The 21,111-nt window shown below is 46.5% G+C and overlaps 1 protein-coding gene across 1 annotated transcript in view; it reads right to left on the bottom strand.

Moving 5' to 3' along the window:
• Window positions 1-16,851, bottom strand: part of RYK (receptor like tyrosine kinase) — a 55,916-nt gene extending 39,065 nt beyond the window's left edge. Inside the window, exon 1 of the mRNA XM_068201156.1 lies at window positions 16,356-16,851. Coding sequence (XP_068057257.1) covers window positions 16,356-16,836 — 481 coding nt within the window. The 5' untranslated portion in view covers window positions 16,837-16,851. The remainder of the gene's footprint in view (window positions 1-16,355) is intronic.
• Between the last annotated feature and the right edge of the window lie 4,260 nt (window positions 16,852-21,111).

The following is a 21,111-nucleotide window of genomic DNA, read 5'->3' as shown; positions in this document are numbered from 1 at the left end:
AAGGTCTCCTTACCCATGGCACGGGGTGGAACTGGATGAGCCTTTTCCAACCTAAACCATTTTGTGATTCCTTGAATTATTATGTTTATGTCTAGAAAGTCAAAAATATTGGAGAGGCTGTGACTTCAAGATGATAGCATTTAAGGCATCCTGAAATCATTTCAAGAATCCAGGGAACAATGAAAGGCTGGGTTTTCTTAAAAAATTAACGAAAACAAATCCAAGCTAACCATTAAACTGTGTAGAGAAGCTGCATTTGAAGAAAGGGAGCATCAGCTCAAGAGAAGTAATTCCTCCTGTTTAGTGCAAAAGCTGGGTACAGATCAGTACAAAGTGACATTTTCTCTTATTTCAGAGCTTGATTTAATCCACCTTGTTTCCACAAGGTACAAAAGAGCAGACAAGATGTTCCTCTTCATTCTTGTGGCTGTTAACCACTTTTATTCCCTGCTGGCTCATCAGGGTCCCAAAACTCAACCAAAACCCCACAGTTTAATCACAGGTACTGAGGGTGGTGATGAGGAGAACCCCAAAGACTGGATGCACGAAAGGAATCAAGATAATGGAGTAATCCCAGGGAGAAATCATCTGACATAAGATGTTGAGCAGAAAAAGATGCAGGTGCTGCTCTAAGTGTTTAATGTAAACAGCCTGAGACAGTCCTTGTACACATAGTCCCTATTTCCACTTATAAATGGGGAATGCAAAGACATATCCACCAGCAAAAGAGGGAGAAGGGGGAAGTCCACACAGCCCCAGAAACAAAACTAAATTTTGGAAACACATAAAAGCAACAGCAAACTTCCAAAATCCCTGCCTGGATCACTCTTACATGTCTACGTGTTTATACATGAAACCCGACTCGGAGTGAGCAAACACAGAAGGAGTGTGGAGAAGAGCTCACAACTATCAGACACTTGGCATTAGATCCAATCAAGATGGGAAGGTTTAAAGGCAGAATCTTCATTCAAATGAACACCATTAAGTACAAATAATTTAAAAAATTAAGGGAACAATGTGAAACAATGCAGTTGGAACAAGGAAGCTGCCTCTCGAATAAAGAAAAGCTTCTCTTGTTGATAAATGGTCCCAGCAACCAGAGATTCACAGAAACATTTCAGAATTTCAGATAATCCTCGATTTAATAGAAACTTTGTAGAGAAACTGGTCATTGTAATCAAATAGGTACACAGCAATAAAAATTGCCTATTGCAAAAACCCAGCTTCATAAGAGTAATAAAAAATGCTATCCTAACTGAAGCTGTCAGAATTATCCCAATGTACAATATCATCCAAAGGCGTACAAAACCAAGTTACGCTACAGAAAATCAAACCTCTAAACTTTAATAGTGGTACAACACTGAGTAATTTCATTTTATAGGATACTAATGTTTTGTGCCTGTACTGCCAGAAAAAACTCCACACTAATAGGAGACACTAATTACATGAACTTCACAAGCAAAATGTAAGAGGTGCATGAGAATCAATGCTGTGTTGTGTTCAAAATATTATGCTTCAAGACTTGCATAGAAAAATAATTCCAGAGGTTTTGTACTACAGCTCTAAATTCCTAAAGAAGGCAGAAGATTGTCTGGCTCAGAGTCCTGTTCCCATCAGGGAGCTACAGAAGCTGCCTAGGGAAGGATTCAAACCACAGTGACACTTTACCAGCAGATCCTCTGTGCTTCCAGCGTTCGTGGGTCACAAACTTCAGGAAGTTCCTCAAAAAGGCTGGAGTGGGACCTTTTAAAAGGGGCTGGAGTGCCAGGATGAGGGGGAATGGCTTCACAGTGCCAGAGGGCAGGGTTAGATGGGATATTGGGAAGGAATTCCCTGTGAGGGAGTTGGGGCTCTTGGCATAGTGTCCCAAGGCCAGGCTGGATGAGGCTTGGAGCACCCTGGGTTAGTGGAATGTGTCTCTGGCCATGGCAGCGGTGGGACTGGATGGGCTTTAAGGTCCCTTCCATGATTCTGTGATTAAAGTCACAGGCAGTATCTCCCAACTGTTTCTCACTAGATAGTTTTTCTCCCAGGAATCTGGGTCAATGTTTTCTCCAAGCCTGGAAACTGACGGATACACCCTTGGGAAATGTCAGTGTTTCAATACCGTACAGTAATTTCCCCTTTTAAGCTTATCAACGATTAAAACATTTCCCCTCCAGAACATCTTTTCCCATCAGTGAACTCAGACAAAATTCCTTTTCCCATGCACAGCTAAGAACCAGGGTCCTCCCCAGACAACCAAGCTCCCATCTCCCCACCTCCAATCCACAACAGGACAGATCTGCTTCCAAACCATCCTTCCATTTCCAATTTTTCATCCCCTCACTACCTCCCCAAGTCAATCCTGAATTCCCCAAGCACTCTGCCTGTATAATTTATCTCAATCAGGCAAGCAAAACACACAGAACTCTGCAGCTGAACCTGCCAGCGAGAAAAAGGCCCAGCCTGTGCTGCAGGCAGGCAGCCAGGCAGGCAAGGGTGTTCTGCAGCCACAGAGGAGCCCAGTGCCGATCCCGGGAGCTGCAGCACATTCCAGCCGAAGGGGAAGGCACAGCCAGGTCAGGAATCACACAGGGCACTGCAGAGAACAGCAGTGAGAGCCAGAGCCGTGGTTCTCTGATGGGGTGTGGGACCCGAGTCTCAGCATGACAGCTGAACTCAGAGCTGCTTTAATTCTGCATTTCCCCCTTTTCCTTCAGACTTGCAAACTTACACACGCCTGGCAACATTCCTTATTTAAGCCTTCAGCAAGTCAAGTGCAAGGAGTCAAGCTGGCACTATGCAAGGAGAGAAAACCTGTGGGGGAACACTCCTCAGTGAGTTTAACTCCCTGGATTAGTGAGGATGCCCAGGAGCATCCCACATGGAAGGTGAGACTGCAGCAGCACTTAGATGGAGCTTACACTAAAACAGTCCTGTGACTTCCTCAGATACTGTATGGTTTTACCAAAGCATGCTTTGGACATAGGTAGCTTAGAAAAATGGCATCAAATGAAGCAGGTCACTGCCAATACACAGCCTAAAGCAGTAACCTCAACATTTCACTTTTTTAGTGTAAATCTCTTCCAAACTCAGCAGCAGCATAAAATGCACCAGCTGAAGTAGCAAGCTGCAAAGGAAAAGAGAAACAAGTTCTAGTTTCTTTGTTTTTTCAGATTTCAAAAATGCTCAGTAAACTAGTAAACCTAAACCTCCTTACTGGTGGAGGAGAGGGAAAATGTCATTCTGCAAGATACTGGGTTCCTCTGAAGGTGCTCAATTCTTCCTTTGCAGTAGGTAGGGCAAATCCAAGATGGATTTAATGTTTTGTGTCCCAAATGGAATAATAAAAGGAGAAAACAGGTGGCTCTAGGAGGAAAACACAGATGAATACAAACAGCTACAGGAAACAGGCAGCTCCCCATCAATTTCAAGGAAAAGTGGCAAAACATAAAAGGGGTGGAAAGCCTTACAAAGAAATATCACAAAATGCAGATGAGGAAAAGCAGCTTCTGTTGGCTTAAGCAGAATATTGGTGATCAATGCTGACCAGTTTGAAAAGCTGGGCTGCAGCTTTGCTTTGGCAAAGCTCCCTAAACAAGTCCATATGCAGACAAGGTACAGCACGGAAGGATCTGGTTTCTCCTTACTTGGACTTGACTAACCTACACCAACAGACATGAAATCAGTTCAGAGAAATGCTCTGCTGGATTTCGAGGCAAAACCACTAACCTTTTACCCAGGCAACCTCTAAATCTTAATATTAATTTCCCCATCTTTGTACCTTGGGCACAGACTTGAAAGAATAAATTAAAGTTGAAGGCAAACAAAAAGGTAAATTTAAGCAGCAGCACAGAGAAAGTCTGTCATTCTTTGCACTGTTTAACATAACAAAGCATCTGAAGAAGCTCAGAAAGGAAGGGGAGAGGCCAACTTTCATTCCTAGATGCCAAGGATGCTGGGCAGCCCTTGTGTTCATGACAAAATTGAATCATGTCAGTCCAGCAGCCTAACAAAACACTTCTTTTCAAATGTCCTTGTGCAAATGCAGTCTAGCTTCAACTCTTTTTTTTTTTTATTTTAAGCACAATATACAAAAGAAACTTGCCTCTGCCACCATGGGAAAACTGGATTTTATTTTTATGAAACAAATCTATCCTGCAACATGCACCAGTACTAACACGTTCTTCTTAGAGATGACAGCAGTGTTTAGGAGTCTCTTACCTGGGGTTACACTTCAATACTAAATCACATCATATATCCATAACATAATTCTGGCAGATTTTGTCTTAAATGAAGAGATCCAAAATGAGTGTGCAATGCAAGAGTATCCTATTAGATTAGCGTTAAAATATTGCAAAAAAGTAGCATTTCATTAAAAGCAGTCTGGTAACAATAGTTGACAGTTATCTGTCCAGTGGCTCCCCAGCAAAGAAATGACTGAAATTGGGGGTTGTTTTCTTAATGCTCTAGTCTGTAATTTAATACAGTTTCTTCATCAGCAGCTGAGAAATCTCTGCAGTGTGACATCAAACCACCACAGCCCACCCAGAGCAGAGCCACTCCTGATCCTGACTCACAGCCACTGAAACCAATTAAAGGGAAGATTTACCCAGTTCCGTGAGTTATGATCTTTATATAAATATTTTATTTGTTCTACTATGTATTCCAGAGAATGAGGCCTCTGCTCCTGAGCTGCTCATCTGGGTTAGTCCTCTGGCCACAGCAGAAATCTCCACGCCAGGATGAACACTCATGTGAAAGTGTACAAACCCCAAGGTTCAACACCCCTCCAACATCAACCCCCTCCCAAGCCTGCTCATCCCATAAACACACTGGATAAACACACTGGATTCTCCCAGCACTGGACAACTTACCTTGCTGAAAAAGACAGCTTCTTCTTACTTCAATTTTCTTCTCATTTAAAGTGTACCCTAAGTCTAAAGCACTGACTTTAAATGCTAAACTTTGCTGGTTTTGCAGCAGGTTCTGCAAATGTCCACTGGAAAACACAGCCCAAACACAGAAAAATGAAATGTGCTCTTGACTATTGAAACTTCCTTTTTTTTTACAAGGTAGAAAGAACACGTTCCCAGAGCAAGTCTTATTAGTCTGAATGCATTTAGTTAATTCGACCATCAGCTTTGCCCAGGGCTGAAACTACAGCTGGGAATTCAAAGATACAAGGATAAGAAATGCAAACTGATCCACATGGATCGATTTAGTTTAGAAAATAGGAAACTACTGGGAATGCAATACTACGCCTCTGAAAATACTGACACACAAAAAACTACTTACATCAAATTTGCGCATATCCAGCGTATACAACAACAAAATGAACTTTAATAAAACAAGTAACTAACACCTGCATTTTTACTTAAGCTTTCCACATAGCTACAGTCTGTCAGAGTTGTTGGTCAGGATTTCGGGCTGAAACACTTGTTTTTAAACACCTTACACATTGGCAGTCTGTGGAAAAGATGACTGATGAAAAATAAATCAGGGCAAAAGCAAGTTAAACCTTCAACAACATGGAGATGAAGAAGCAGCAGATTTTGAGTCTCCTAACACGGGCACCAGGGGCTGTCAAGCGATGGTGATCAGTGTCAAGCTAAAGACAAAGGAGCAGCACAAACCCAGCAATACTCACACCTCTGCAAGCTCACCCAATTCCAAGGAGCAGCAGCAGAGGGAACTGGGCTGTGGTTATTTGTTACCTGGACAGAGTTAACGTGTCACGAGCTGGAGGGGGAATACAACGTGCAAGGCATTCAATTTGAGGAAATACCCAACATAACTTCGAGGCAATTAATGCATCCTTGAAAACCAAAGCAGGACCAAGACTCCCCGGCAGGAAATCTTAGCAGGAAGCTTCCCAACATCCAGCAAACGGAGAAAAACTCTTAGCTGAGAGCTCTCATTAAGTCCTTGTGAATCTTCACAGGCAGTTAACCCCCAATTCACCTCATTGATACTGTTAAATACAATTTGCATATGCAACACCCCAGGCAAACGGGATTTTTTCCACTGAAAGGCCTTCTGGAAAAGTCAGAGGGAGGACTTCTTCACTTCCACAGGAAGAAGCTCCCCTAGGAGATGCCACCTGCTGAAGTACAACCAATATTTAACTCGATCCACACTAAATAGGAGATTTTTATTGTTCTTATGACCCACCTGCTTACTCTTTATTTGTCTCTGAACAGCAACAACTACATTTCAACCACCTGCTTGTTCTTCTTGCCTTCACCTAAAGAAAAAAAATCTCCACTTTTCTGCTAGGTAGGATATAAAGATCCCTGTAGAAATAATTAAATGACCCTTCTTAATAGGGCCGAGGGAAAGAACTCAAACCAAAACCGATTATCTCACCTCAGAGCAAAATGCAAGTGGACTCTACTTCTGAGAAGACCTTTCTAAATGAAATTTGGCCATTGCAAGAAAAAAAAAGAAAATCTAGAAGACTCACCAAAACAGCAGCCACGTTGCTGTTAATAGGCAGGATGGTGCATATGAGTTATCTGAAGCACTGATTCCAAAGGAAAAATGCAGCAGAGATGCACAAAATGGATACTTGAAGGCAGAGGAAAATTAGTGGCAAGGACCTACACAGAGGGCAAGGGGAAATGGGACCAGTGGGAATAGGAATGGCACAGGTACAAGGTTGGAAGCAACTGAAGGGAAATTCAGTAATAGAAAAAATAAATCTAACTTCAGGGGAAAATATAAAAGCACTTTATTCTAAGGTGTACTCATGAAATAAAATTTAACTTAGCAGCTATGGCAAATCTTATCATTACTGTAATATGAAGTTTGATGATGCTCCTTTTGAATTAGAATGAAAGCAAACTCTGAGAATAGAAAACCAAAAGGTTCCCTCCTCATGAACTGCAGCAGCCAAGAGCATAGCCCTCAAATAAAACCTCTGATCAAATGCTCAGTAGTGCCCCAAAGCTTTGGAAGGGAGCTGCTGTCATCTTCCCAGCTAGAACACCATCACCTCACAGAGGTATGCTAGGTGTCATTTAGGCTCGTGAATAACATGTGTTTGTGGTGTTTCAGTGTCACCTACCCAGAGACACTGTGCCATTTTACTTTTATTTCATTTACTTATAGCAATGCACCCATATGTTGATTTAGTTATCACTGTAAAGAAGACCCTAAGTCACCTCCAGAACAGTGTCTGGGCCAGTGCCATGGCTATTCCAGTAATGAGTACTCGACAGAGTGCAAATAAATTTAATATTAATTAGGAAGAAAAGACACACCCCCTCCCTCAGTGCATCGTGTGGGAAATGGATTTATAGAAAATTTTTAAAGTTTGAAAGAAGGTTCGTACAGTATGTATTTGCATGTGAATTTTGAGATAGGAAATGTTGATTTAGAAATGTTATGGAATAGGATAGACATTGTTGAGAGAGAAATAGAATTAGAAATAAGTTTTAAAAGGTGGTTTTGTAAAAAATATTAGATATTTTAGAGAAATAGAACTGTGAAAGATATTGTAGTAGGATTTATGAGAGGTAATTTTAGATGATTGATTTTAAGGTATTTATAGTGTGGTTAATAAATGTTTATAGTGTATCAATTACGAAATAGTTGGGTTTTGTTTGTAATGGTGTGAATAATAACATTTGTATTGTTTTATTTTTTATATTAGATTGAAAATGGAATAAAAGTTTTTAAAACGCAAAAAAAAAAAAAACACTTCAGATCCTACAGCCTTGAAGTCTGTACACCTGGTTCTGTGCTCCACAGGATTGCTGAAGGGATGTTGGACTGTCCACATCTTTTGAGATGCTTTGGACACTTTCATCAGAGTGACACAGGTAGTTTAACACAAAACCAAGCTCTAAACAAACTAAGCCAGGTCTGTTCACTCCTGTGGCCATCTCTAAACCTACAGAACTTAGTATTTTTTTCTTTTACTAGGAATTACTATGCAAGGGCATCAACTTATTTCATAAAGGCCCAAAGAGATTGGAGAGAATAACCATCACTAGTTTATCAGCCTGCTCTAGCTTTCCAAGCCTACCAAGCAGGAGCTGCCATGCCTGTGCTCCCGCTCTGCTCTTTCCCAAGCAGCGTGCTGAAATCAATATACTGCTTAATTTAATTACAGCTATTCAACACCCAGTAAGTGGCAGGGAAATTCTAAAGCATCACATTAGTTTCATGCTGCTGCTTCTGCTCCCAGCTCTCTGGAGCAGTCAGTGCAAATATGTGAGTTATCCGCTTGAAAGAAGGACAAAGGCAGCGATGGAAGAGGAATAATGCCTTTGAAGCCTCTGCCATCGCGCCCTTTGTGCCACCACAAGGCATTTGCAGAGTGTTAGCATTCATCCCAACACGGGAGCTTCTGGTGCTGCTGCCATTCCGGGGGGAAAAGGGAAAAGAACTCAATTCACCAGGCACAACTCATTAAACACACTTCAGCCTGCACTCCCTGCTCTCACAGCTGAGACCTCGAGTATGATTGAATCCTGCACACTAAAGTACAGAGGAGTAACACTGACTAAACACCCATCCACTGCAAGGAAAGTAGGAGCCTCTGTGATATTCCAGTCTGGATAGTTTCAGGTAGGAATTAGTCATCAAGTCATTTCACTAGAGCTCAGCACAACCGTGAATCAACACATTTGGAATTTGTCTCATTAATTCAGCTTTTCCAGTATCCAAACACAACTGTGAATAGCAGAAGGGGAGGAGAAATACACAAGGTTTCATCCTTTAAAATACCCAGAGTGTACAGGACAGCTGCCTCCACAGCTCCCACTCTCAGGAAAACACCACCCTGGGACTTTTTGTGCCTGTGAACATGATCCCTATCTCCTTTATTTCCCTCTGCACAGGTGGTGTTTAGGAGCAGTTTCGGTCCCCTCCTTCCTCTCAGTATCCTGAGCCTTTCTTGCTGGCTTTTCTCATGCATGCAGAGAGCTGTGCCTCCATTTCCTCTCTTTCGTTTCCATTCTGTCTGTGCACTGGAGGGAGAAAGAGACCAAACAATCAGCAGTGATAAATAGGATGCTGCCAAACAGAATGCAGGTGTAAAGTCACAGGAGTGAGGAATGCAGCTTCGGGAATTTTTCCCCTCACCACCACCAGGACAGCTTTCAAGAGGTCAGGTTTCTTCCAAGTCCCTGACAACAAATGTTACAAGAGCCACAAACATTTATCACTAGCAGACCTTGGCCTCTGGGAAGCTGAAATGGCTGTTTCCTCCCAGTCCTGAGCACAGACAGAGCTGCACAAGGCAGTCCAGCCACACTCTGCCCTTACAGTCCATCCTGAACACCAATTTACAGAAGGAAAGAGCCTTCTCCAGGCAGGATTGAGACAGAGCCCCCAGCACTGTAAATCCCAACACATCAGCTGATGTGGTAAAGCAGGATTCAGAAATCAACCACCCACCTCAGCAATGCTGAGCAGATCAACACACACAAGGACTAAAGTTTATTTCACAGATTTTCACCTTAGTGGCATCACAGAATATGGTTTCAAAGCAATCCTAATCCAGGCCAGAGGCTGCCTCCTCTAAGAGGCCTTCCTGGCTATTTCAAGCTTCTAGAAGCTTATTCTTCTGCAGGTTTGCAAGCATTACCAATATTGCAGTGGATTGTATGATTTCACACATCTCCAAAGAAATAGCCACACACTGTTATTAGAACTGTGCAAGCTAAAGGGGAGGTAACAGAATGGAAAGGGACAGGAGCCCCAGCTGCAGCTCGTTCTCAGAAGCCTCAATATGGATGTGAACCATGGCACTGGGTCAATCAGATCAACAGACACCCACCCAGGCACAATGGGAGGCTCCAGAAGGAACACGGGTTAATCAGACAGACAGACACCCAGCCACAATGGGAGGCTCCAGAAGGAACACGGGTTAATCAGACAGACAGACACCCAGCCACAATTGGAGGCTCCAGAAGGAACACGGGTTAATCAGACAGACAGACACCCAGCCACAATGGGAGGCTCCAGAATGCACACGGGTTAATCAGACAGACAGACACCCAGGCACATTGGGAGGCTCCAGAAGGAACACGGGTTAATCAGACAGACAGACACCCATGCACAATGGGAGGCTCCAGAATGAACACGGGTTAATCAGACAGACAGACACCCAGGCACAATGGGAGGCTCCAGAATGAACATGGGTTAATCAGACAGACAGACACCCAGCCACAATGGGAGGCTCCAGAAGGAACACGGGTTAATCAGACAGACAGACACCCAGCCACAATGGGAGGCTCCAGAAGGAACACAGGCTGCTGCAGAGAACTTGTCATGACCTGCTGCTGCTGCTGCACAGCCCTGAACATCTGCCTGTCCCCAGCCCCACAGCTCCAGAGCTGGCTGGGTAACACCCACCCACAATCCCAAACCCACCAGCTACTGTGCACCCATCCCAGACTGTCAGTGGGCTAAAGGGCTTTACAGAGCAAGGCAACAGATCTATTATCCTAAAAAGAGCACTTGCACTTCACTGGATGTATCAGAACATTTTCAGCAGTTCAGTTTTGTTTCAGTGTGTGGTGTCTGTCAGGATTAGAAGTAGACTTTCCATCCAGGTGTGCACCTATGTCAATTTTCCCTTTCTACAGGTGCCATGAAGTGAGATGTTGTACTCGTGCAAAGACAGGCATGTGAACACTGCAAAAGTACAGCCTGCAAAAATCTTCTGTTCTTCAGAGCCAAGCACTTCAAAAGCTATGAAATGAAGATTTCACAACACGTATACAAGAGAACCTGACCTTGAACTGTAACTCATGTACCACACACACATCTGCTTCTATACCTTGGGGTACTCAAATGTCTGCTCCTTGGGGGACACCTCCTTCAACCTCCTGCAACCTCAGAGGCTCTTTGCTGCATTTTTTCCAGTACCTGTGAGTTCCTCAACTCCCATGGAAAATGATCTTGGGTGCTGCTAACAACCCTCACTCAGAGCACAACACTGGCTGCCTGGTGGTGCTCCAGGCTGTGATACTGTTCAAGGCAGGCTGAGTGGCATTTTAACAAGGCCCTGAAGCTTTTCAAGAATCACAAATACATACTTTCAGCTCCCTTTCATAACAATCAGGCAACAAAGGAACAAGAGGATTTCCAGCCACTATAGATGCTGTGCAAGTACCATAAATCACTTTTGATGGGAACTCCTGTCTGTGGCCAACTCCCCAAAACAATGACATCAACAAAGATGTTTCATAGTATAAAATGAAGACAATTAACATCATCTGCTGCAATAAGATGATGCTTAGACTCCACTTCTAACATACAAAATTGCATTTGGCCTGTAATTTCCCAGGACTATACTCAGCCCTGGTGAAGGCACACCTGGAGCACTGGGCTTCCCAAGAGAAGAGCCACAGAGCTACAAGAGAGGGTTCAGTGAAGGACCTCAAAGAAAATTAAAGGAACTGTAACACCTCTTCCAGGAGAAGACACTGAGAAAGCTGGAGCTGTTCAGCCTGGAGGAGAGCTGGCTCAGGGGGATCTCATCAATGTATATAAATATTCAAAGGTGTGTGCAGAGAGGATGGAAGCAGGTTCTTCCCACCACTGCCCAGTGAGAAGATCCAAAAATCAAGCACAAACTGAAACACAGGAGGGTCTGCCTGAACAGCAAGAAAAACTCATACAGTGAGGGTGACTGAGCACTGGCATAGGCTGCCCACAGAAGTGGTGAAGTCTCCATCCTCTGAGATGTTCAAAAGCTCCTGGATGTGGTGCTGGACAAGCAGCTCTGGGTGGCCCAGCTTGAGCAAGGAGTGGGACCAGATGACCTCCAGAGGTCCCTGCCAACCTCAACCACCCTGTGAGTCACCATCTCAATTTAAAAACCAAACAAACAACCCTCGGCTGTAATAGATTTTGCATCGATGTTGCATCTTGCAGCCAGACAACTCATTTTAGTAAACTGCACAATGGCTTTTAATGAAATTCTAGAACACGTAAGTGCAAGTCACATAAGTGAAATTAATTTAACTCTGTAATTGAGTGAGTGCAAATATAAAACTAACAACAGACAGCATTCAGTGATTGCTCAGAATAAACTAGGTCAGAGAACACTAAATTTGGAGACTCAATGTAAACACTGTAGGACTTCTGACTTTAAAAATCCCCTGCAATTCTAATTTAGCCCCCCATGTATATGCATTATGATAGCCCTTAGTTACACAATAATGTGGTGGTATTTTCCCCCCATGGGACTAAAGTCTCAGTTAACATCCAGACCAGACTCCTAAAAAGACCCAGAGCCATGTGACAGGAGGGCTATCCACAAGATCAATTTCACAGCTGAAAGGAACGCAGTCTCCAAAAAAAAACCCTGCAGGGACAGAAAGGGTTGTCCTCACTGCTTAAGCACCTTACTGCTGCCATGAATGCTGCAAAGGAACAGCATGCAATGCCAGGAGAGCTGCTTAAGCCAAGTTTTCACAGGCAGCTATTGATTCTGATCCTCAGAATCAGAGGGTAGAACCTGTGAAGCAGAGCTCAGAACTGCTGGGAACTCACAATCACGGTCTAAGAGATGAACCAGGAATGCACAAACTGCCAAATAACATCGTGTTCTGAAACAGACTAGATCCAATCCTTAATTAATAAAGCGAGCTATCGAATATTATAATAATGAGTATTTTCTACCTTATTGTCTAAACCTTAGATTGGTACCTGCAAAACAGGGATATACCAGCCTTCACATCCCAGGATCCTGTGAAAAGCAGAACAATGGAGCATTTCAACAGGAGGCAAACACCACATTCTGACTTCATGGGAAAACTGGAATGAAAGTCACTAAATCAAATAGAGACCTCCTACTGAGTAACTCATCACTAGCTTCACACCACCTGCACATTCAGCACCACAGAGCGGTCACTGGAAAAAGGGATAGGATCAGGTGGTGTTCTCACACCTGTTCAGTCACTATGTAAGACTAACAAAACTTTCTTCAGGTCTAAGCACAGGCCCAAAAAAAAGGTTCTCCAGATGAACCAGCTCTAAAAAGCTACAGATGATGGTGCCAAGAGAGTTCACAGACACCCCTAAAATGGTTGTGGTGCTCTGGATGTCTTTCCCTAAAAAGCAGCACTTTCCTTCCTCCTCCCCAACTCCCCCTCATCCTGTACCTCATCACTGCTCTCACTCTGACACCTCTGCCTCCTGCTGCCATCGCTGGGGTCATCTCAGCCAAGTCCCCTCAGCTAACTCCTTCCTGCTCCATCCCCTCTAGTGCCGAATCCTGTCTGGTGTAAATGGAATCTGACACATTCAGCTATGTGAAAACCACAGATTATTTTTCCCAAAGGCTTGTCGTCTGGATGGCTGGGAATATTTTCCATGGGAATGGCAAGAGATATTTCTGACAGAGACACCATATGCCTGCCATATAGCAAGTCCTACTTTCAGACCCTGAGAACTCCGCAGTGTTTCGAAATAAAAATCCACCTCACACAACAAGACGAGCCAGTTTCCTCTAGTTTTCTTCTACATAAAGTCCTGAAGACTACAAAACAATTCCTCCTAAGGCAGACACATGGTCAGAATTCCAGAGCCCGACGGTGGAAATCTGGCGTGAGCACACAGGAAAGGAGCAGGCAGTTTTCACTGTAAATCACCGTATCTGTCCTTCCTCCACGCCACAAAGAACAGCAGCCACAAATAATCTGCAACAAGTTCCTATTTCACTTACAAGAGCCACAACCTGATTAAAACTCAACCATGGATCTGCAAGACACAGAACTCCGGGTTTGGAGAAAGCAGCAGCACCAGACACTCCATTGAACCGTGTCAGCCTGGCTGATGGAGAGACCACGTGGGGATATGGCCAGAGTTTCCACCAGACCCCGGGGATGCTCCCGCTCTGCATCGCTGTCTGTGACTGATTCAGCAACCACATGTGTGCTTACGTTTATTCCTAATCGAATCTGTCACCTAAATATGTATTGGGGTGATATTTAGAAGCATGAAAACAGCATGGGCTGTAGTAACTGTAGTAATCCCATGTAACATTTGGGTTTATGAGCAGAAAATCTGAGAGTTTCTGTTCAGCCACAGCAAGACAAACACCACATAGCAGGGACGAGATTGTTTAGAGACAAAAGGTGAAAGAATCCAGTTTCTATTAGCAGCTTCACTGAACTTAACACTTCACAAGCAACCTCATTTTCCTATCCCCCGTGACTACCCCAGCATCTGCTGACCCACGGCTTTTCTCAGGAAGTTCCAGAAGGTGAACCCCCCCTGCTCTTTGCAAGTTCACACATCAGTACGAGGCCTTAAACCATGAACTTGATTGTATAAACCCCAATCAGATACTACAAAATGGAACATATGAAAAGCTGGGTTTGTTTTCAGGATCATGAACACCTGCAACAAAACTGTCTGTCCCTCTGGATTTTCTTCCGCCAGAGGAATACATGAAGTTATTGATAAATTGGCCTGTGTCTAAATGCCTCCCTAAACTACACCTCACCTACAGCCAAGAGCATGTGTAGAGATACCCTTAAAATTAAATCTGCTCATGCCAACAGCATAATTTAGATCATGGAAGTTTAGTTTGCAACAGATGTCCAGTGATCTGAACCCCACTAACTGAAGGAAGTCCCAGTTTACCTCCACATTAGATTGCAATTTATGCAGGTCTCTGGGGTCACAGAGGCAGAACAGATCATTCATGTCAGATACTAAAAGTGATATAAACCAGCTACAGACAGCTGAGTAGTAAGTGCCTTCAGCCATGCAGCAATAGACACACATAAGGGAGGCTAGAGGAAGAAATCTAGCTTAAAAAATAGCAACAGCACATCTTGCCTCCTCAGTTGCTACTTCATGATGAATAATTATGCCAGTGGGCCACGGAAGCCTGAACAAAACCAACTAACAGAGATTTCAGGCACTAGACAGGGGAGAGCTCAAACCTTACCATTCAGTACTCCCAAGATTAACTACTTATTTAGAATACCAGCTCACCAGAAAGCCAGACATTTTCACCCTCTATCTGAACCAGAGTATCTGGCAGTAACCACGTGTCACGTACAAATGACAACAGCAGGACACTGATCACCAGGGCAAACCATGAGGGAAAAATGTTTACAGTGTTCTTCAGTCCCCAGATCCCCTGACTTGGGTCAGCTGTGTGCTCACAGAGCGCCAATTAACTGGAGATATTTTAATTTTGTCCATTTGATCCAAATAAAGTCTTGCACTGCCAGTTTTCCAGCTTGCAGAGGTACAGGGCAGTTGGGAAAAACAAATCACTGGGGACACCAACAGATTTGTTTTGAGACTCCAGCCACCAACTCTAAACAAGAGCCTATGCAAGCCAAAGCCTACAGAAAACAAATCTTTGTTTAAGTCAGACTCTCCAAGCACAGAACTCCTGTGAAAGCCTTCCACAGCGGGCCAGATGGGGGACTTCAGGAACTGCCTCCAAGTCCTTGCACAGCAATTGTCAGCCTGCCTAGAAATTAAGATTCCTTTCACACACACACCCAATTATTGCCAGGTCTCCTCTCTGCCCTCTGCATGTCGCTTGCCTGGCTAATTAAGTCATGGGCCTGAGCTCACCTCTTCTAGGGCTTACCCTGCTCCCAAAGGACACCATCCCCGGTTGCTCCAATCTGGGGAGCCCCTCCATAAGAGTGAAGCCTTTTCTTCCCCTAACCACATACGCACAAAGCAGCACAGAGACCCCTTTGACTCGTCTATTCTCACCATGACCTCACTCCTACAAAACCCACAGATCCCTGGGATCACCCATCCCCACCCCAGTCCCATAGTTCTCCATCCTCTCCTGAGCTCCAGGTCTTTCATCTGCGCTCACGACCCTTTCCATCCTCCTCTGCACCCCCAAATCTGTGTCCCTTGCAGGAGTCTCACAGACATCCCCGTCTCCTGGACCCCACAGCAAACCCCTGGTCCTGCTGACACCCACCATCCCCACCCCAGTGCCTCAGCCCCCAGCCTCCCGAGCCCCAGGTCCTTCATCCCCGTTCGCAGCCACTCCCACAGAACCCACACACATCTCTGGATTCACCCATTCCCATCCCAGACCCACAGACCCCCATCCTCCCAGGAGCTGGAGGTCCTTCATCCCCACTCACAGCCTCTCCACTCTCTCCAGCATCCGAGATCTGCTTCCCTCCCAACATTCCCATAGACACCCCAATTCCCTCCTGGACCCCCACAGCCACCTCCGGTCCTGCTAACGCCCATCACTCCCCGTCCAGTCCCACAGCGCCCCATCCTTTTCCAGCCCCCAAACTTCCACCCCAGCCCAGAGAACTCCCCATGGCCCCTCCTGAGCGGCCGGACACCCCCCACCCCAGCCCCGCACCGCCGCCGGGCCGCGTGTCGCCCCCGGGCGCACTCACCGATCAGCTGCCGCACCTCCTCCTCGCTCAGGTAGATGCTGAGGCTGGGCCCGGGGCCGCTGGGGGGCCAGTCCGGGGCAGGCGGGCCGGGGCCGGGCTGGCCCTGGACGCCGCCGGGCAGCACCAGCAGCAGCAGCAGCAGCGGCGGCGGCAGGAGGCGGAGGAGATGGCGGCGCGGGCCCCGCACCCGCCGGCCCCGCCGCGGCCCCGCGCCCGCCTCCCCCGCCGCCTCACGGGGCCGGCCCCGCCGCCCCCCGCCGGGCTCCCGGCGCCGCGGCACCATCGCTCCGCGGGGACGGAGGGACGGACGCAGGGCCGGGGGGAAGCGGGCGGGACCCCCCGCCCCGCCGGAGCCTCGCACGGCGCGGCCGCCGCCAGGCCCCGCCCCGCGCACGCGCCGCTCCCGCCGCCGCGGGCGGCCCCTCGGCGCGGCCGGGAGGGGCGGGATCCCCCTCACGGCTCTTCCCGCCTCTTCCCGCATCCCGCCCGGCGCCGGGAGGAAGAGGAGGAGGGAGAGCATCCCCGGTCCCTGCGTAGTGCCGGTCACACAATGACAAAATCGCTGAGGTCGGAGAAGACTTCGAAGACCATTGGGTCCAACCTGTGACCGGTCCCCGCCTTGTCACCCAGCCCAGAGCAATGAGGCCCCCGTCCAGGCCTTCCTTGGGCACCCCCAGTTATGGAGACTCCAAACCTCCTTGGGCAGCCCCTTCTAACACCTGGCCGCCCTCTCCATGATGTCCAGTATGAGCCTCCCCGGCCCAGCCTGAGGCCGTTCCCTCTCCTCCTGTCCCTGTTCCCTGGGAGCAGAGCCCGACCCCATCCTGGCTGTCCCCTCCAGTCAGGAGTTGTGCAGAGCCAGAAGGTTCCCCCCGAGCTTCCTTTTCTCCAGGCTGAGCCCCTTTCCCAGCTCCCTCAGCCACTCCTGGTGCTCCAGTCCCTTCCCCATCTCCATTTCCTTCTCTGCACATGCTCCAACCCCTCAATGTCCTCCTCCTTGTGAGGGCCCGAACTGGACGCAGCACTGGAGGGGCCTCACAGTGCCCAGTCGCTGCCCTGGTCCTGCTGGACCCACTGGCCTCTTGCCCACATGGGCACACCTGGGCTAATGTCCAGCCACTGCTGACCAGCATCTCCAAAGCTTTGGCCAGGTCCTTTATGGCATCTGACCCCATCCTGGAGGTCACCCACTGAATCACCTCGTGCTCACCCGAGACCCTGCACATCCCCACACTTCTGCTTAGCTGTGGTTGCCTCCATCCCCAAACCCTTCCAGCCATCCATCCATCCATCCAGGATGGGCCAGGGGGTCACGGCCAAAACTGGAAATGCTCTGCCAAAATATCCCCCAAAACGATAGTCCCAGAGTGACAGACTGTGGGACACCTGGAGCCCACCAAAGCTGCTCCATCAGCTGGACAGGGGAGAGAAAATATAATGCTCCTAAGCTGAGATAAAAACAGGAAGAGACCACTCAGCAATTACTGTCATGGGCAAAACAAGAGGAAAGTCTGAGGAAATGTATGGAATTTATAACATGATTGGTAGGATAATGAGAAGTCTGTTTTGGAGCCAGCCAGCATCAGCTCCATCAGACACAGGGGAAGCTTCTGGCAGCTTCTCAAAGAAGCCACTCCTGTAGCTCCCCCACTACCCAAAACCCAACACACTGCTCAGAAGCTTTCCCAATTGGAAATACTGCTGGAATACCAGTGTTTAAGAGAATTTCCTTTTTTGGTAATTTTTTTAAAACAAAAAATTCAGGTTTTTTAAAATGCACTGTTTATAAATATATAAAACATACTGATGTTATATTTAATGTTTTAATCTGCTTTTTTATCTTATGGTCCTTTCAGAGCTAATAAGCAGCAGCATTTCATTTCACTGTAACAAAGAGCCTTTGGCCCACAGAGGATGGGGATTTCAGCTCCAGCCAAACCATTGCTGCCTGTAATGATCCTGAAGTAAAATCCAAACTGTAAACACATCGCCTGTTCTGTTACAGTATGGAATGCCAGCAGCAGAGCTGCTTGACAGCTGATATATTTTAAAAGAATGCAATAATAATCAAGTCCAACGATGCAAACAACATTAAATTCCAGTGTGAGGCTTTGAATCTCCTCTACAAACATTCCTGACCTTTTCCCAAAATCCTCTGCTGTGCAGTATTTCAAAAGTAAGGATTTCTGTGGCAGTTTGGTGCAAAACCCTTTTTCAAGGTGTCCACCTTTCCCCTGAAACACAAAGCCTTTGTTCCAATTGGCTTAGGAAGGGGGTTTTGTTTTTCTGAGCTGGCTGCTGACCTAAATACATCTCGTTCCTCACTTGTCTGGCTGAAGAGCCACCTGCATTGTCACCTTCCTACCTGCTGTCACACCTGGCTGCTCTCCAGCTCCTCTGGAATCCCCAGAGCAGTGACAGCTTTGCTTTTAGCAAGTCCGTCGCTGAGAGCTGCCTGCTTGGTTGAGATTTTCAGAAGAAGCATCACAATATTCGCTTATGACCATTAAATCCCTTAATGTCTTTAAGTTCTACGCTCCCTCCTGACCTGCCGGGAGGAATTTTCTCCTGTGGGACACCGTGACAGGAGGACACTGCAGGCTAATTGGCCACAGCAGGGTTTAATCACTGAGTCTTTCAGCTCATAATCATAAGAGTGGAAAGTGTGTAGGAAGTTCTGTTCTTCTAATCACTGAGGTGAAAAAGGAGAAATTGCACGCACTCCTCCCCACAATATCCATCACTTACTTAAACAGTGTGAAGTATAAAAATATAAAATACCAAACTGGGATGGAGCTGGAAATTACATGCAGGCCTGTAGTTGGGGGATGTGGCCCAGGCTGCAGAGTGCTGGTTGCTGAGAGAGCCCTCCACACCACAGCTTCTCCACAGGCCATTTCCTCAGCCTGGAAAGCCGGCGCCTGGGCATCTGTGTTTATTTGCCCTGCAGATGTAGCCTAAATCCCAGACTCCGTGTGGTTTCTGATGCACCTCACTTAGGGACTCGCGGACAGACAGACAACGTGTGGTATCTGATGTGATCAAAACCAAGACTGAGGCTCACCAGCCAGAGACCAAGCAAAATTTTGATGCCCTTTTCTGGTGGCATTAGCAGGCAGCTTATGTGGGAAGGCACTGAGAAAGCCAACCGAGAGTTGGCATGGATTTATCACTTGGAGGGATCCTTGCTTCACTCACAATGAGCATGAAGGAACAGCAGAAATTGCTGCTGCTCTCTGGAGGCTGGATGAGCCCAGCAAGGTTGAAAACGTGGTGTGCACCAGGCAGGAGACAAACAGCTCTTTTTATCCATGAGTTTGTCGAAGAGTCAGAAGAAGAGACAGAAAAACACGAGCACTCCTCAGCTGTAACAGCCTGTAATGGTGGTAGGACCCACAAGAACCCCAACATGGGGGTCAATTTTTCATTTTCCACTGTGCCCCATTTTCCCTAAACTGATTTCTGACCTGTCCTTCTTCATGAGGACCAAAGGGACAATACTCATGCAGCCACCATGGATAACAAACATGACTTTAACCTTAACCTCAGCCACCCCTGCCTTGGGCATAAGGACACAATATTCAGCACAAATGTGACGTTTAGCAGAAGGGCCCGTGTGGGGTTATTTCCCTGCATTTCTTTTCAGTGACTATGTAACTTTGCCTCCTGGAAGCCACTGGCTCATTTAACAAAAGGTCACCAAAACCACATAAACCAAACACAAATAAACACATTCTTGGGCTGCAGCTGCCAGCCTGTGCACGGCCGCTCATGGGCTGCAGGCCTGGCTGGGCCCCCCTTGCCCATGAAGCCAATTGCTTGCTGGGCTCTGATGTTGTAATTAAAATGCAAGCTGCAAGGATAATTGGGGGTATTAGAAGGCAAATGAAGGTTTCATGGATGTCCAGAAACATCTCATTGGAAAAAGGTGAAAAATGCAATTCACAGGCCAGCTCAAATACTGAAGATCTTGTGTTGATTTTTTTTGGCTGCACAGACTATTTTTGGCAGGATCAAGTTCACAGTCTTTCAAAACCATTCTGGGGAAGATTATATTGCAAGAGGATACACAAAGTCTGTCCGTGGCAAGCTGCTAGCAATAGCTGTGAACTCGCAGCACTCACATGGAAAAGTTTTGCTTGGATAGACACTGGGATGCCTCACTGCATGTGCTCCCAGCCTGATTGTATCAGCATTTACCACCGCCGCGTCCCAAGAGGCACGGAAGAGATGGGATTCATTTCTGGATGTAAAACAAATCTGTAAAAGCAAATAGCTGACAATTAGTGGCACTGATAGGAATTTGATACATGAGGTCCTCATGGAAGACACATGATATAGGGACATTTACGTTGGTGCTGGAAGATGGGAGACAGGGCTTTGGGAATGACTGCTCCCTGTCCAGACTCGCTCGCACACGCTGCTGCCATAGGGGGTGGCTTTTCCCACCTCCTCTTTATGATTGTAAGTGACTGTGCAGCATTCCCTGGGGAGGAGAGCTGGCCCCTTCACACAGACACAGGAATGAAGTCCTGCTGCCTCTTCCAATCAGTCTTCCAACATTCTTCCTTTCAAACAGCTTCTCTCCTTTACGAGTACCAGGTGACCTCAGTGTTTGGATGGCTTCCAACACAACTGCACCTTGGTTCCGTGGCCCAGGAATCTTCAGCTCATCATTTGCTCAAGGACCTCTGCCTGCAAGGCTTCTCTGCAGAAATGCTCTGGAGCTTTGGCTTTGCTCATGGATGAGCATTAG

The sequence above is a fragment of the Anomalospiza imberbis genome, chromosome 10 (genome assembly GCF_031753505.1).
Source record: "Anomalospiza imberbis isolate Cuckoo-Finch-1a 21T00152 chromosome 10, ASM3175350v1, whole genome shotgun sequence".
In the NCBI taxonomy this organism is placed as follows: domain Eukaryota; kingdom Metazoa; phylum Chordata; class Aves; order Passeriformes; family Viduidae; genus Anomalospiza; species Anomalospiza imberbis.
The sequence above is the reverse complement of the archived record's forward strand: the minus strand, read 5'-3'. Positions and strand labels throughout refer to the sequence as shown.